Raw genomic sequence first — 18,799 nt, forward strand, 5'->3', positions numbered from 1 at the left:
CCAAATTTGACACCCACATGTAGTAGATAGAAATGCGTGTCTGAAGGCATTTTTAAAATCTAATTAGAATTTTAAATAATTAAAAATGAAAATTTTTTAAGCCATGATTTATTGAAAATATTATTGCAGGTAACTGAATTTTTCACCATTTTTGAAATGTAAAAATCGCAAAGTGCGAAAATTTTATGACTTCTAGCAATTTTTAACTGCATTTTTGGCACAATTTTCAACAATAGATTTCATTTTTTCTATGGAATTGAAATGTGAAATGAATTTATATTACTGCAAGAGCCAACTCACATTTTGCAACAGTTTACCCAGACAAGCTCTGAATAGCACTAAGTTGCTATAGGAGTCGATTGCATTAGTGTTCATGAATACATAGAACAGGTGCAAGGCTATTTTAATTTTTGACGCAATTTGATGCTTCTAAATAATTTTTTAAGTGAGTCATTATTATAAATGGAAAATTCAATTGAAATTAAATACAGCAAATATTCACGCGAATCATCTGCTCGCAAACGCGGCTAATGAAAAATACATATGTGTACATAATTTAAATTTTAATACATCAAATAATGTGTCAGATCTAGATTAAAAATTCTATTTATGCAAATATGAAGCTAACTAATTCACTAAAACACTTTTTTAAAACAAAGTTTTGTTAAAAATTGTTAGTTAGTGCCAGAGCATTTTTGTGCTTGTGTGTGGAACTGTAATTTCACTCTCCAATTTCTCATGAAAACGTTGCAAATAATAAATAGAATCTTTCTTCCTCTACTCTCAACAATCGGAGAAAATAATCTTGAATAATAATATTTTCGTTCGATATATATAATTCAAAAAGTTGCAAGAAATAGTTTTAAGAATTTTTCAAAATTGTGGGAAAATAATTTTATGGTATCTAAATTGGTACTATTGAAATGAAAAATTTTTAAGTGGTAAAAAAAAAGGCATTTTTTTAATAATGTGCTCCAAAATTAATGAGAAAACGTTAAAATCTCGCTAAATTTTTAATTTAAAATTCAGACATGACTCCAGATGGCGCTACTCTATATAATCGTTAGAGAAACATAACATGAAGAAAGTGACTAGGCAGTTACAGTGTGCTAATGTGAAATGTATTTTAATTGGTGAAAATGCATGTTTATCAGCTTTTGGGATATTTTTTTAATATGAGTGTGAGTAATGTTTAGAGTCTGACAAACTATCCGTAATTAAAATAATATACATTGTCGATTGTCAGACTTAGAGTTTCAAAATTTGGTAGGAATTACTTCTTTTGTTGTAAGTGCTAAAACTATTTTTGCTAAAAATTATTTTCAAAAAATTATTTCAAAAATAATCAAAATTTTAACGTTTTCTTCCATTAACAACATTGCAACAAATTAATTTTCAATATCATTTTTATACAGCAAATTGAAAAATATGCTTTCCAGTAATAACATTTTATTTTCGAAAGATTATTTCTTAATTTTGATATATTTCCTAAGATATTTTCAAGTATATTTTATAAAAATACAATGATTGTTCATTTGCTACCATTACGATGATATTAAATATATTTTTAGCACACGTTGTCCTTGCTTATTATTAAGAATAAATTTTTAAAGTAAAGTTTAAAACGTGAAGAAAAAATACGGAGTAAATGAGGAGTCAAATAAAAGCAGATTCAAACAAAAAATAAAACTTTTATTTCACAATGTATGATTATCCTAAATTTAAAGAAGTAATTCTATGAAATATAAACTTTCTGAATTTTTGAAATCACTAAAGTGATTGAAACTATATAAAAATATTGCAGGTTTTTTTTTTTTTTTTGACAAACATGAAACAAGACGATATTCTTGTATCGTTGTGATGCGTTTTTTTTTCCAGAGTTTTTTGTTAAGTGTACTAAATGTACTAAAGATTCTAATGTGCATTCAATATATTTATTAAAGTTAAAATGATTTGAGGTAATAACTGATTTCAAATTATTACAATTATCTTCAATTTATAAAACAAAAATAAGCACACAAAAAATAGCTAAACTTTAACTGAAATAAAACAGTATGCAACCTGGGAGTAAGTACACAAAATTTAGTATCACTTATAAGGTATTAAGAGTGAGATTAACTGAAGAGGTTAGGATGATTTCCATAATAATGAAGACCCTCAAAACTGACGAAGTAGGTCGATTACAAACTGCTTATGAATAATGTAACGTTATTTAAATTAGGAAATTCAATCTGTGGTATTCAAATATTTCTGGGCATTTTGCGGATGATTACCAGTATTTATACACCAATGAATTATTTCATTTAACAATTCAAATATTTCTGGGCATTTTGCGGATGATTACCAGTATTTACGCCAATGAATTATTTCATTTAACAATTCAAATATTTCTGGGCATTTTGCGGATGATTACCAGTATTTATACACCAATGATTTATTTCATTTAACAAAATGTTTATCTTTCGATGAATAATAAATGAAATAAATAAAAAGAATAGATGCATTAATCATCAAAAAAAAGGATGTAATCGAATGTTTTGGACATGTTCTAATTTAAAAAGTGAATCTTAATTTTAAAAAATCAAAAAAAAAAAACTTTCAAATTATTATATATACAATATTTTCTCTGTCAGTTTAGAGGAATATATTTGTTAACGGACGATGTCTTTGGAACAGTTAACATTTCATCACTTTTATCAGATTTGGACGGCTCCGGGTCAGCCCAGTCTTGTTTTTCAGAAGAAGAGAAGATGATGAAAACAATACCAGCGAAAGCTAAAATACTAGCTGTCATAATGAAAACGATTCTCCACTGACGAAGAGTATTCTAGAAAATAAAAAAAATGAATTAAAGAAATCATTTAGTTAAATACATTATATTTGACAAAACAATTTTTAAAAACACACTTTTATTATTATACTATAAACTAAAATTTTAATTCCAACCTCAGTGATTTTTGTATGTTTTACTATTTAATTTATAATTCATTAATAATAATATTATGGAATCTTGAAATATGTTTTTCTTTTGTAATTTATAGCCAGGTTTCCGCTAGTATGGAATCAAATTTTAACTATATAAACTGACAATTAAGCTCAAATATAATTAAATACGGCAATAGCATCAAGACCGTATAAGTAAATAAACTTTCAAGATATTAACATATGAAGTGAGTTAAAAAAATAAATTCAAACTTCCATTTTTACTAACTTGATTCAAAAATAAAGAAGTAATGTGAAATAAAAGATTTAAAAATGGTGCTAAAATAGAAAATAAAGGTAAAAATTTAAACTCAAAATATATTGTTTTTCTACAGAATAACAATGAGACATTGCTTATTTCATTAATATAAAGAACGAGAATATTAATTTACACATATACATGAATATAATGGCTTAGATTTGAAATTTTTGTCGGAAGTTGATTCTTTCTTTTTGTCAGTAAGCATTCACCTACCGAGGAGTACTTCAGAAACAGTGATGAGAAGTTTCTAATTCAATAGTTGATCCATCCTTTCCTAATGAACATAATAATATTGCGAGATTGATTTGCCTGTACTTCAATGACGGGGCATATATTATTCAGGTGGGATGTACCATAGTCAGTAATGTTCATTTGGACTTAGCTTTAATTTCAACCTCATTACTTTTGCAAATGTTGCAGCGAAGGTTGTTCAATTATCTGAAATGATTATGAAGAGCGAAAATAGCTCGAATGTGTAATTATCATTATTCCTTTTATTGTGGACTCAGCGTGCTATTTCTTTATTAGAGTATATTGTATTTAATATTTCAAATGAAAAGTTAACAATTTCCATATCATCATTACTTTTGAACAAAGAATGAAAAGTTGCAAATATTTTACAGATGCGCCAAATCGTTAAAAGTAGCTTCTAATTAGTGATTTAACTTTTTATTTCAAAACCAGGCATACCCTTAATTTTTGTTAATCAGTAGATAAGAAATCGATGATTCGGTATTTTGAAAAAATATGTGCAGCTCGTTGAAACCAGACGACTAAATTAAGACAGTGGAAGTTACACACAGTAGTAGAACATTAAAAAGCAGAATAAAGAAATATTTGACTTAAGCATGTAACAAATACAATGATATCAAATGAACTTTTCCTTGCCATTGTGATAACTTGTAATATTTTCTGAAGTTCGCATTTTTTTCTTCCACACACTATTTTTTTTACAATACCAACCAATTTTTTTAAAATTATTTTTTCACATTTTGATTATATGAGTACATGCTGAAGAGCTTTGTTTTGGAGTGAACCTAGAATATATTCTTCACAGAATATATTCTCATAGAATTCGCCATTTTAATATACTTTTAATTAACCTTTTCTCAATCTGTTTTGATCAATTTCAGTAATTTATTTTCACTTATTTTCTATGTGCTGTATTTCTAAAATTTTATTCAATTTTGTGTAAATTACAGCATTTCAGCATTTTAATGATTTTGAAGGAATAGTTTGATAACGTAGTTCAAAAGACTAAATACAAAAAAACGAGAATAAAAAGAATTAAGACAAGTGCGTAAAGAAAACATATTTCTAAAAGACCAAAAGCAAATCGCGAGAATAGAAAGAATTAAGACATGTGTGTTAAAAAAAGAACATGGTTTGATAAACTTTTATTTTTGAAATAAGATCACTGAATGTATTTGATATAAAATTATAATCTTTTTAAAGATGAAAGCAATATTTGGTGACTCATTATCCAGGTTGTGAAAAAATATTTGCATTGATTAGATAATGAAGCAGTACATGTTAAATTCATATATTGGAATATTCATCTCAAAATGATAAATTCAACACATGAAACGTTAAACAGTGATTGCTATTCTAATTATGGCTATCGCATATCTTCTGTAGTAAATCTCCTATATTTACATATTTTTATATTGTCTTATCATGCGCGTATGATAAAACTACTTTTTCGCATGTATATTATAAACTCATTCAGCACTTATGATTCGAAAACATCTTTTTAAAGTTTCACGGTAACTTTATTTTCTTATATAAAAATCTGTTTCAAAATTCATGCACCATTATAGTTTTAAATATGTAATCAATTTATTAAATAAATTAAGGAAACTAGAAATTTACTAAAGGTTAAGGAATTCTTACCTCTTCGTTGGTTAGTGCTCCTACAACTAGTGGAGCTATGAATCCATTCAAGTTAGAAATAGTGCTTGCCATGCCCCATAAAGTACCTACATGTAAAAATAAATAAATAAAATAAAATCAGAAAATTAATGTATTATAAATTGGGATGTAAAATTATATAAAGCCACCAAATTGTTCTTTAAAAAGTAATGAATATAATTTTGTCTTGATCTTGGGGAAAAAAAAAAACTCTAGACATCTTTTCTTGGTATTTTATATGAAAAATCATGTTTGACTTCTCAAAAGAATAAAAAATATTCATATATAAAATTTGTTAATTAACCACTTCAGCTGAAGAATGTTTCTAATTTACAATATTCTTTGCATATTATCAGAAACGTCAATGAGAATTACATGTTATCAACCATATCTTAGTATTATTATCGAGTCATTTGCTATCGCCAACAGCAAGCATAATTTAACAGTTTCATATATACCTTTAAAAAATAAGAAAGTCAGAACTGAACGATCATTGAAAGAATAGATGGAAATTGAAGCCAGAGTTTATTAGTTTGCACACAAGTGATCACTTATTAGTGGCATGGCTTATAATTTAAATCAGCTGCTAATATTGCGATGGGTTAAAATACATAACATTGAGAACAAGTAATTCAATGGAATAATTATATATATATATATATATATATATATATATATATATATATAAATTTTGCAATCAGAAAAGACGAGATATACATATTTCTCGTAGTATAAAGTTTAAAGAGTCTCGTGATAGAAAGGAACATAAGGTATACAAGTTTTGACACTCTTGATCCATAATTTTTTTAAAAAATTCGAAATGGAGGATATATTTAAATATTTGGTATTCATTATATTGACTATTTATACTACATAACACGTCGTATAACATGTATATTATAATTCAGCAACTGATTGTAAAACCCTCCGCGCTTTTGCGCATGCGTTAGGATGGGTTTAATTCTTCAAAATAGGGATGAAAGGAAAGATGAAAAGAGGAAATGTTTACATTTACTAGGGAAATCCAAGGTCAAAGGGATTACTCATCGTTCCGCTTTTCACCCTTAATGAGATGGAATCGTCGAAATGCAGTCATCTCAGAATCTGTTGACGAACTATACACAGCAAGCTGGGCAAAACTACGCGTATCTACAAAGCCATCTGGCGGATAAAATTGTAAACTACTTCCTGTGGGATTTTTTCTTTTTTTTTCGTGATGAAGATCAACTTTCCTCTACGTTTTTTCTATGCAAATGACATTTATTTATCCTCATTATTTTGCATACATATGATTTTAACATTTTTGATAATTTTGTAAATTATCCTTATATTAATTGCATTAAAAATAAAATTATTGAGTCAGATATTATTAAATTAATCTTTAATTATTTTTCATATAAAAATAATTGCATTTTTTATGTTTTATTTCACATTTGTATAAGATCTCTTCCAATAAATGTGGTATTTCGCTTTTGTTTAAGTAACAGATAAAAATCTATTCGAGAAATGTTGAGAATATTTAAGAAAACATTTTGTTTAACTTTCGTATCAATTCCAGAATAATATGTTCCAAAAACTCAAGTAAATAACATTTTTCTAATCAGTATGCTTCTCTGTTGTTTTAGTTAATAATTTCGAAAAATATGTACAGTTATAGTCTTTGATTTAAACAACATCAGACTTAATTTACATATAGTATATGGAAAAGAAAAAAAATACTATTGAGAGCTTCTGTAACTATTAAATATATTATGTTTTAAATTTTTTATTTATATATATTTATAAAAGAATTGGCACAGAAGAAAATGATTAATATTAGAATTTAAAATCATAATCAACTTGTAGTAGGCATTAGATACTTTCCCTCTTTAAGTCGGCTAAATGCAATTTATATTTATAACCATAAATGTCATTTCAGTAATTAGAGGAATTTCAAATTGAATTCCTGATATTATAATGAACTTCTATAATTTAGTATTCTTTAATTTTACAATTTAATTTAGTAATTCTTTAATTTTTATTTTATTTTTCCAGGTATATACCATCGCCTCTTTATTTTTCAGAAAGTTTAAATTTTTGTCGTCGTGTACATTTTATATCAACAAATCTGTGTTTGACAGACATTTGAACACTAAGAATATTATATGAAACTAAGAAACTATCCTTTATTCGGTGTAGATATTGTTGAATACCCCATATACGCTAAAACTTCATGGATATCATGTATACATTAACCTGCTGAACGGGTAATCAATTTATATTCCCAATGAAATATTTCGTCATATCCGGTTAACAGGTTAAAGTGGCTTCAATTGTTTGGGGTTTTACCTGCATATTCTGGCGCCATATCCAAAAATGAGAGCACGTAGCCACTATGAGCAAATCCACTAATGGCTATGGCAGAAATGAAAAGAAACTTATTCGTCACCACATTGCAACCAGCGAAGCAGACTCCTACTAAGCCTAAAGCCATTCCAAATTCTGCTAAAAATGTATAAAAAATATTAATTCTCTATGAGATTGTATTTTCATAAGCCAAGATTTCCTAAGCTTATATGGCATATTGGTATAAAAATATACATGAGATGGAACAGGAAACCAATAAGTAAATAATTCATTAAATGTCTAAGAGATTGTATTTTCATAAGCCAAGATTTCCTAAGCTTTTATGACACATTAGTATAAAAATATACATGAGATGGAACAGAAAACAAATAAGTAAATCATTCATTAATTCTCTAAGAGATTGTATTTTCATAAGCCAAGATTTCCTAAGCTTTTATGACACATGAGTATAAAAATATACATGAGATGCAACAGAAAACAAATAAGTAAATCATTCATTAATTCTCTAAGAGATTGTATTTTCATAAGCCAAGATTTCCTAAGCTTTTATGACACATAAGTATAAAAATAGAAATGAGATGGAATAAATAAGTAAATCATTCATTAATACGACTTATATTTACAATCGTTATTACGTGAATTTTATTAATGACTGCTTATTTATAGCAAATTAATGCTTCCGATTAATAGAAACATTGCATGAAAAAGGATTAAATATGTAAGAGGATAATAATTTATAATGACATGCACAGAAAAAAATTAATTAAATCTCAAAGGCAGTTATTATTATGAATAAAATTATGAAAGTGTTCACAAACATACTTTCATTTGTGTACTAAAAAGAAGAAAGTTCTTTTAATAAAAAAAATATGAGTAAAAACAGAGTTCATAAAAACATGACGTACTAATACATATAATGTAAACAAATGCGCATTCAAAATATGTTTCAATTTTTTTTTTCGTTGAAAAATTATTTTTCGCATAATATATATACATTATGGTTTAATTTCCTTATTATACTGCTTCCTTGTTTTTATGCTTTGTCTTTTAATTCCGAAATTTCAATTATAAAAAGTGAAAAAAAAGTCTGTTTTTACGATTTTATTTTCATTGCTTTCCAACATTTTAATTTTGAATATAATTTATAATTGAATATAAATATTAGGAAAACAGTTTTTTTCTCAAATTCATTATCAGTTGACATCTAAAATCAGAGATAATTAAATTCTAAACATATTTTCCTCAGAATGTGAATAGCATGTTGTATTTTAATCGGAAACACTCAACTATACAAAATTTCAGAATTGGCAAACCTGGAAGAAAGTGAAAAATCCATCTCAAAATTCGATTTTTAAAAGCATGAAAGAGGTTTCTATGTAAAAGTTTCTATCATTTTTTTAAAAAGTACGTCCAATTCTGTAAGAATTTAGTATTTATCTTTGTGCCAATTTCAATAAAAAAATGTAAATAAATAAAACTTACATACAGAATTCCAGACTTTTCTTACAACAGTCGTTGATGCTATCTTTCTTCGAATAAGGAAATCAGCTAAGGCCGAAACCGCTAAACCCACTATTGTGTGCGTTAAGTGAGGAAGTGCAGAAAAGAAGCCATTCTGAAGAACAGGAAATAAATAAATAAATTTCGTTATTATTGTTACTTCTCAACTTTTATTCATTTTGTACAAAAAATAAAGCAACAAATAAACTATTGATTTATACACAAAAATATACTTGTTTTATCTAAATATATATATTTTTACATCAGTGTGAAGTTTAATTTAACTGCCCTTTTCGTATATATATATATATATATATATATATATATATATATATATATATATATATATATATATATATATATATATATATATATATATATATATATATATATATATATATATATATATAATATCTCGTAATCTAACTTAAATCTTAGCTAATTTTCCAATATTTTCTTTGAAATCAGCCCAAGTATATATTTCCTTCTAAAATGTTCTTTTATTTCCTAATCGAATTCCCACTTTTTATTCAATTAATTCTATACGCGCTCTATAAAACTGCTTAATTCAGCAAGTCCAAACGCTCTGGGCGAAGGAATAAAAATCCTTAACGCTTACAAGATTCTTTTAAACATACCTGTATCAAAGAAATCCCTACCAAAATCTCATAATAAACCACTGGAAGCAGAAATTTTGGTCACTTTTGCTCTTGTATCGCGATGTAGACTGACGAATTTAAAATTTCAAAAGTTTCCTCTTTTCGGACCCGCATTTAACTTCGTTTTGTTTCCATCGATTTCGATGAGATTTTGATAGGGATTTCTCACACGTGATAATTTTGATAAGGAAAACACAAGGATCTTTTAGAAGAATTTGCTTGGCTGTCAATTTGTTTATCCCTTTACTATTAGTAAGGGATTAGAGGATATTCAATGATGTATTATTCCATTATTATTCTTAAATGTTATTAAATCTGACTCAACTAGATTATTAAATTAAAAATGAAATATTAAATTATTGAATAAAATATTAACATTGCTATGATTTCACATAAATGAAACATCAATATAATGATTTTAAATAAAGTATTTGGACTGTAAATACAAAAAAAAAATTCAAAAATTCAAAAAGATTCAAAAATTTCAAGTAAAAACTTGGAATTAGAGTTTTATATATATTATGATATGCATATTTGTAGAAATCCCTTATTATTCGTAATATATTATAAATCTCTTATTTTGGACATTTTAAATTATTTTTTGACTAAAGGAATGGGAAGTTCTTTGTACCGTGTAGGTTTAGATACTGCTATTGCTTAAAATAAATGTGTAAAGGAACAGAAGAGTGTAGTCGATATTTCTGAAAAATATACGTATCCATATTTTTATATTCATTCAAAATGCAGACAGTTTTATTTAATAACTAGCCGCCTTTGGCGACCAGCCGGTTCGCCAATCTTAATGTTCGTTAAAATTTTAATAATTAAATATTTTATGCAATTTCTACTTTAATAGCTTCTTCATCAAAATATTTTAAAACTTCAAATTTTGATTATCATATAATTCATTCATAATATTATAAAGGCCTTCAGTCATAACGTAATATGTATCTCTCTCATTTTCTGTTAGCACCCGTAGAATTTATGCTTTAAATAAAAGTGGAAAGAATTTATCTTCAATTAATATAATAATATTTTTTACTGAAACAAAGCATTTTTTTATAATCTGATTACTGAAAATAGAGTCACTCAGCGTTTAAACTTTATGGGCACTAAAGAATCTCTTTTTTAATTTATGTAATATCTCAAGAGTTGGTCAACAAAATTTTCTTAGATTCATTATGAGCAGATCGATTAATTAACAATGTTTAAATTTAAATGCATCAAACACTAAGAAAATAGAACTAATCGTTTAAAATAAACGGTTGAAAACAGGTTTAAAAAAAACTACTTAAAACTATAAGCATATACAAAAAATATATAACTAACATAAATACAATTTACTTACAAAAGCATGCAACTAACCCAAAAATAATTTAAATCATCCATTGATAACGTTGTCATGGCAACAATCAGAACAGAATGCGCATGCGTGAATTTTCTTCGCCGGTTACGTAACGCAAATACGTGATTTTTTCTACGCCAGTTGGGGTAACGCTATTCGGATTAGAAATTTTTAATTTCCTTTATTCTGTTTTATTTTAATTCAAAAGTACTTCAGAATGAATCTGAAAGATTGATTCATTAACAATGTTTAATTTTAAATGCATCAAACATTAAGAAAATAAACAGAACCGATTGAAATAATCCGCCGAAAAATTTAACCCTAGCCTCATTACTGTTGGGAGAAAAAAAAACTGAAACCTTTCTCGTTTGGCGCTGGGGATAATGGAAGATTTTTTTGGCGGAAAAGTTGGCGGTGGGGAAAATGGAAGATTTTTTTGGCGGGAAAGTTAGTTTTTAATTAATAATTAAAATTCTAATTGAAAATTCGAAAAAAGAAACCCCAGGTGCACATTCCCAACCTCCAAGGTATACATGTACCAAATTTGGTAGCTGTATGTCAAACGGTCTGGTCTGTAGAGCGCCAACACACACACACACACATTGAGCTTTATTATAAGTACTAGCCGCCTTTGGCAACCAGCCGGTTCGCCAATCTTAATGTTCGTTAAAATTTTAATAATTAAATATTTTATGCAATTCCAACTTTAATAGATTCTTCAGCAAAATATTTTAAAACTTCAAATTTTGATAGTCATATAATTCACTCATAATATTATAAAGGCCTTCAGTCATAACGTGATATGTATCTCTCTAATTTTCTGTTACCCCTCGTAGAATTTATGCTTTAAATTAAAGTGTAAGTGATTCATCTGCAATTAATATAATAATATTTTTTACTGAAACAAAGCATTTTTTTTAATAATATGATTACTGATAATAGAGTCACTGAGCGTTTAAACTTTATGGGCACTAAAGAATATCTTTCTTAATTTATGTAATATCTCAAGAATTTGTCAACAAAATTTTCGCAGATTCATCATGAACAGATCGATTAATGAACAATGTTTACTTTTAAATGCATCAAACACTAAGAAAATAAAATGAATCGTTTAAAATAATCGGTCTAAAACAGGTTTAAAAAAACTACTTAAAAAACGATGTAATTAAAACTATAAGCATATACAAAAAAATATATAACTAACATAAATACAATTTAATTACAAAAGCATGCAACTAACCTAAAAATAATTTAAATCATTGAAAACAGGTTTAAAAAAAACTACTTAAAAACGATGTACTTAAAACTATAAGCATATACAAAAAATATATAACTAACATAAATACAATTTACTTACAAAAGCATGTAACTCACCTAAAAATAATTTAAATCGTCTGTTGCAAGTGGTTGTCATGACAACAATCAGAACAATGCGCATGCGTGAATTTTCTTCGGAAACTTCTTTTCCTTTTCCAGCTGTGTTGCCATAGAAACCGGCGCACAGCTGTTTACACGTTTATGTTTATCTATTCAGATTTTATAATATCTAATCAGAGTAACGGTGAATATCAGTGTTTTCGTGTTCGTCAATAAATGTTAATTTTTTTAATAACATGATTAACGAAAACAGAGTCACTGAGCATTTAAACCTTATGGGAACTAAAAAATATCTTTCTTAATTTATGTAATATCTCAAGAATTTGTCGACCAACCGGTTCGCCAATCTTAATGCTCGTTAAAATTTTATATTTAAATATTTTATGCAATTCCTACTTTAATAGCTTCTTCATCAAAATATTTTAAAACTTCAAATTTTGATAGTCATATAATTCACTCATAATATTATAAAGGCCTTCAGTCATAACGTAATATGTATCTCTCTAATTTTCTGTTAACACCCGTAGAATTTATGTTTTAAATTAAAGTGGAAAGAATTAATCTGCAATTAATATAATAATATTTTTTACTGAAACAAAGCATTTTTTTATAATCTGATTACTGAAAATAGAGTCACTCAGCGTTTAAACTTTATGGGCACTAAAGAATATTTTTATTTATTTTTTAATTATGTAATATCTCAAGAGTTGGTCAACAAAATTTTCTTAGATTCATTATGAGCAGATCGATTCATTAACAATGTTTAAATTTAAATGCATCAAACACTAAGAAAATAAAACGAATCGTTTAAAATAGACGGTTGAAAACAGGTTTTAAAAAACTACTTAAAAACGATGTACTTAAAACTATAAGCATATACAAAAAATATATAACTAACATAAATACATTTTAATTACAAAAACATGCAACGAACCTAAAAAAAATTTAAATCCAGTCCGCATCGGTTGATAATAATTCGTCAACACAATGCGAAATTCAGAACACAAAGCGCATGCGTGAATTTTCAACGCCAGTGACGTAACGCAAATACGTGATTTTTTTTCTACGCAAGTTGGGGTAACGCTATGCGGATTAGAAATTTTTAATTTCCTTTATTCTGTTTTATTTTTATTCAAAAGTTCTTCAGAATGAATCTGAAGGATCGATTAATTAACAATGTTTAATTTTAAATGCATCAAACATTAAGAAAATAAACAGAATCGTTTGAAATAATCCGCCGAAAAATACTAACCCTAGCCTCATTACTGTTGGGAGAAAAAAACCCCGGAAGCCTTATTCATTTGGCGATGGCGAAAATGGAAGATTTTTTTGGCGGAAAAGTTGGCGGTGGGGAAAATGAAAGATTTTTTTGGCGGGAAAGTTAGTTTTTAATTAATAATTAAAATTCTAATTAAAATTTCAAAAAAAGGGACCCCAGGTGCACATTCCCGACCTCTAAGGTATATATGTACCAAATTTGATAGCTGTATGTCAAACGGTCTGGCCTGTAGAGCGCCAACACACACACACACACACACACACACACATTGAGCTTTATTATAAGTATAGATAGATATAGATATAGATAAATGTGCCCTACTTTGTAAATAACAAATGAGGTACACTTTCACCTTCACAGAGTTTGTAACGAATCATTAGCATTAAGTTACTTTTCGCTTCACTATATTGTCCCTAGATGGAAGAACTTTTTTGTTTAGCTTAATCGCCACTAGATGGCAGCCCTAAGACAAAGGAAGCGTCATATTGCAGTACTACTTTCTGATGCTTTTTGTTTCTGTTCATTTATGTACTTGTTTTTCAACCTGTTCAGAAGATTACTTTTTAAAAATAATGTTCACTTTACTTGCCTTATAAGTACAGGAATGTTGAAATAAAACGGAAATTACAATTACATCACAGCAAAAAAAACAATAAAAATAAGAACTTGCAGAACATATTTAGACCAATTTTATTGAAAACAAAATCAGTTAATTATATTAAGCGAAAAAAAAAATATATAAGCTAAGAATTTAGTTTCGTAATTTTATTTTAGTTTTATATTATTAAAATTTTATATTATTAATATTTAAGTTTTATATTTCAAATATTCTTATTTTATTTCTGTCATTTGAAAGAAATAGTATATAATTTATTATTGTTATTCACATATTTAAATAACCTTAATAATTCTTCATTAATTAATTTTTTTTCTTAATATTATCAATTAAAATTCTCTTTGCTAACAATAAGTTCTACTCTAGCAACTTTCACAGAAAATTTACTATACGTTTACCTCTTCTATTGAAAAGTGCAAAATAGTACTAAAAAAGGTGGGCAAGTCATTCATGATTATAAAAAACGACCAATCCTGGCAAGTTGCCGTAACAAACACCGCCCAGAATGGTACAGATGTTAATATTCTTTTCCATGGCAGCGGAGGAACCTGAAAAATAATTTTGAATTAGAGAAGAAAAAGAATTAATTCATAATAAGTAAGAGGGATTTTTTTTTCATGATCTACTTAAAAAATATGGAACGGAAAAAAAAAAAAAAAAAAAAAAAAAAACGGTAAAAAGGAAAAAAAAAAAAAAAAATACTTATAAATTTTGGATTCAACATGTCTGATGTTTAAAATTAACTGCAACTGAAATATTAACCATTATGAAAAGATTCAAGATCTTGATTAGGATTAATCATCATTAAAATAATCATAATCTTCATTAACAGTAAACATTATTAACGCTAAAGAATAATTAAATATGAGCCGGCTTCTTGGCATAGGGGTAGCGCATCGTCCCCGTGATCTGGACGTCCCGGGTTCGAATCTCAGCTCGGGCGTGGTTGTTCATTATCTGTGTTCGATCTGTGAGGCGTGTGAATGTGCCCCCCTGTAAAAAGGGGTTGTGCAAGCGACTGTGTGTGTCATCTTCATATGAGCTAGAAGTCAGGCTTCTGCCCTCGGGTGCTCAGGGGTCTTTACCCTCAGAAGCTACTGCACCCCCTTTCCGTGTTAACTTGACACGACATCATCATCAATTAATGATGAGTTAAAGAACAAAACGTTCAAAATAAGATAATCATAATCTTCTAAACATAATTAATGTTAATGAAGATGGATGAAAGATTCCATGATATTCATAATTAATGATGTATTAAAGACTAGAAAGTGTACAAATAAGAGAATCATAATCTTCACTAACAGTAACCATTATGAAAAACTATCAAGATCTTCATTACTATTATCTATTACGAAGACTATCATAAATCGTTATTACTTTTAGCCATAATGAAGATCATCGTACATCTTTTATCATTTTCGAAATTCTTCGATCAATTAATTAATACAAATACAAGATTCTCAATGACATTATACCATTTTATTATTTTTAGTAGTTAATCGATTAATTTAATCTAATTTTCATTCTATACAAGCGGGTTGATTTGAAAAATGGATGCAACATTCCATATTATTCATAATAATTATTTATTAATTAAAGTTAAAAAGCTTCAAATAATTAAAATGGGACATTTTATTTTTTAATTCGCTAATAAAATCTATTTTAAAGAAACGCTTTTTTCACTGATTTCAACGTTTTATTTAAAAATTTCATCGCACAGTGAATAGAATTTTTATGGTCAATATCAATGTATTGATTTCTTTTACTAAATCCAAATTATTACCAATAATGTTAATGAATCATGTTGGTATATAGGTATGTCCATTTCAATTAATAACAAGCCTTGGAAATGATAGTTGCTGACATGAAATCTAAAATTGGTGAGTATGACATCGATTCAAGTTTCATTATTGCCATATGGCTTAATTAACAATCTGGCTTCTGTAATCATTGTTACGTAAGCATGTTGCCCCGACTCTCACTTGTAACGCCCTCTAGCGGTATATGTAAAAAACCATCAGTCTTTGTAACATCATCGACGTAGCAGCAACGCCGAAAGGCAAGGCTCAAAGTAACTCCCGAAAGCGGAGAAACAATAAAATCTTTTAAAATACAAAAAAAGGTCCGTCATCATTATCGAACCTCTCCAATCATCACTTGTAAAAATCATCACTCTCTAATCATTGTTGTAAAAATAGATTGCTACTCCAGCAAATCTAAGTGCAACAAGTCCTCAGAATTACAAAATAATTTCAGTTTTCTTATATCATGAATATGTAAAAATGTGTTCCAGAGAATAATTAAAACTTCAATACTTAATTAAATATCCTTATCTTAGAACAAAATGCATTTAAATTACTCAAAAATCTTTTTAAATATTTTTGCAAATAAATAGCTTTTGCTATTTGATTCATTGTGGAATAGTTTCTGTATATTGGGATCTTAAAAATGTTTTTTTTTTAATTTTAAACCACATAAATAAGAATAAAAGATACCATCATAAATATAAATATATTGAGTAAAAATAAATTGATATATCCATTCAGTGTTTATAATAAAAAAATAAATAAAAGGTGTTTATAAATTGTTGTTACTTTTCAATAATCTCAGCATGGTTTTTGAAGACAGCACATTTATTGGACATAGGAAACGAAAAGAAAAGAACACAGGTATTGACAATTACGCACACAGCATCTTGTTCGCGGGAGGAATGGTGCCGGAACGAACCGTCAGAAGCGTAGTCACACAGATATTCCTACGCGATAAAAATAGTCCGCTCGCTTCATCCCAACATAAATGAATATCCCAACTTTGCAGGACTATCAAAACAAAATATAACTTTATTGTTCATCGAGAATGACAAATAACAGTTGAAAGTTTAAATTCAACTCAGCCATAAATGTTCATTGAATTCCCTTCCAAAAATGCGAATGATATCAATACGTTACGATAACTCATTCCATCGTTTTCAGCATCTCTAACGTAAAGCTTTGAAAACGTGCAGATATGCATGTTTCAAGTTCGTTAACGTTATTGATAGTAGTGACTCAAACACCAGTCATTTGATGTAGCTCAATAAAAAAAAAAAAATTGCCATAGAAGCAAATCTGTTCCTTTCAAAGCTTCACACCAAGCATGGAGAAAAAAATCGTACGATGAATTACCGTATTGCTTCAATATCCTTCGTATTTCTCAAGGAGCTCACATAGAACACTTATAAATGTTGAATTCAAGCTTTCGACTATTATTTTTTATTTCTAATGAACAAGAAGACTTTACTTTTTTTTTTTTTTTGATTTTTTAACAGACCTGCAAAGTTGGGATAATCTTTTATAAACACCCTATCTGTTAAAATTATATTATTCAATTTTTGTTCGTAAATGAATTTTTTACATTATTTCAAAATGTACTACATATTGTTATAAATGGTGGAACATTTTGAACATATATATATGTAAATAATTTCAAATCCTGTCGACTAAATAATATGTAATGCTTTTCAAATCCTGTCGGCTAAATAATATGTAACACTATTTTGGTTGAAGCAGAATGCAGGTTTGAAGACATAGATGAGACGTTGTATTTTTAATTCTCTTTAATATCCATCTCGGGAAAGCAATTTATTTACAGGCAGACGCAGAGCGGCACAAAAGCAGAAGTAAGAAAAAAGCCCGAAACAAATGATCACTAGTCTTATATAACATAGGATTTCCGGCCACGCGCCATGTTTTGACCTCTGATAAGGGCAAAGGTATCACTTTCATTTGAGACGTAGTACTGATGGCGTATTAGTTTTACAGAGGAATTAATGAAACCGAAAGTGGAATTGGATCACGAAATAAGAGAATATTTTAGAATGAAGTTACGATGGGCTAAATTAAGATAAAATCTTGTAAATAAATTAAATTGAAATTAGAATTAAAATATCATTACCTATATAAATAATTTAATACACAATTAGTTGTACATGCACCATTGCATGATTAATCCTGTTCTATATTATAAGAACAATTTGTGTGCTATATAAAAAGAACAATATAGGAACTGCAGTCAGGGATAAAAATGGATGAAAGGTCCTTTTAAAAATAAATAGAGGAAAAACGTTTGGCAAATCAAAATGTTTAAAGAATATTAAGCGAATAAAAAACTTACTTCCTTACGATGATCAACTCTCTGATTGGATGTGATATATTTCAATTCTTTTTCTGATATGAATGGATGAGTGAGCGGTGTATCCGTAACCAAGAGACACCAAAATACAAACCACAAACAACCAATAAGACCTAAAATAATAAATTAAAAAATATGTGATACGATATATTTCAATCCTTTTTCCTAATAAGAATGAATGAGTTAGAGGTGTATGCGAAACAAAGAGGCACCATAATATTTAAAAAAAAGTCAATGATATAAAAAATGTACCATGAAACTGGCATGCTATGTAAGTTTAAATAATTAAACTAATATATTTATCTCTGTAATTTAATGAAAATGTGCATTTTTTAACTATCTCAACCCA

The 18,799-nt window shown here is 27.6% G+C and overlaps 1 protein-coding gene across 2 annotated transcripts in view; it reads right to left on the reverse strand.

Annotated features, from left to right (window-relative positions):
• Positions 1-1,671: 1,671 nt before the first annotated feature.
• Positions 1,672-18,799, reverse strand: part of LOC129972896 (vesicular glutamate transporter 3-like) — a 28,313-nt gene continuing 11,185 nt past the window's right edge. For both annotated transcript variants that reach the window (XM_056087203.1, XM_056087204.1), the window contains 6 exons: positions 18,433-18,563; positions 14,676-14,825; positions 8,984-9,116; positions 7,484-7,639; positions 5,138-5,223; positions 1,672-2,827 (listed from right to left, as the gene is read on the reverse strand). In XM_056087203.1, coding sequence (XP_055943178.1) covers positions 2,630-2,827; positions 5,138-5,223; positions 7,484-7,639; positions 8,984-9,116; positions 14,676-14,825; positions 18,433-18,563 — 854 coding nt within the window. In that variant the 3' untranslated portion in view covers positions 1,672-2,629. The remainder of the gene's footprint in view (positions 2,828-5,137; positions 5,224-7,483; positions 7,640-8,983; positions 9,117-14,675; positions 14,826-18,432; positions 18,564-18,799) is intronic.

Source organism: Argiope bruennichi, chromosome 6 (genome assembly GCF_947563725.1).
Source record: "Argiope bruennichi chromosome 6, qqArgBrue1.1, whole genome shotgun sequence".
Lineage (NCBI taxonomy): Eukaryota > Metazoa > Arthropoda > Arachnida > Araneae > Araneidae > Argiope > Argiope bruennichi.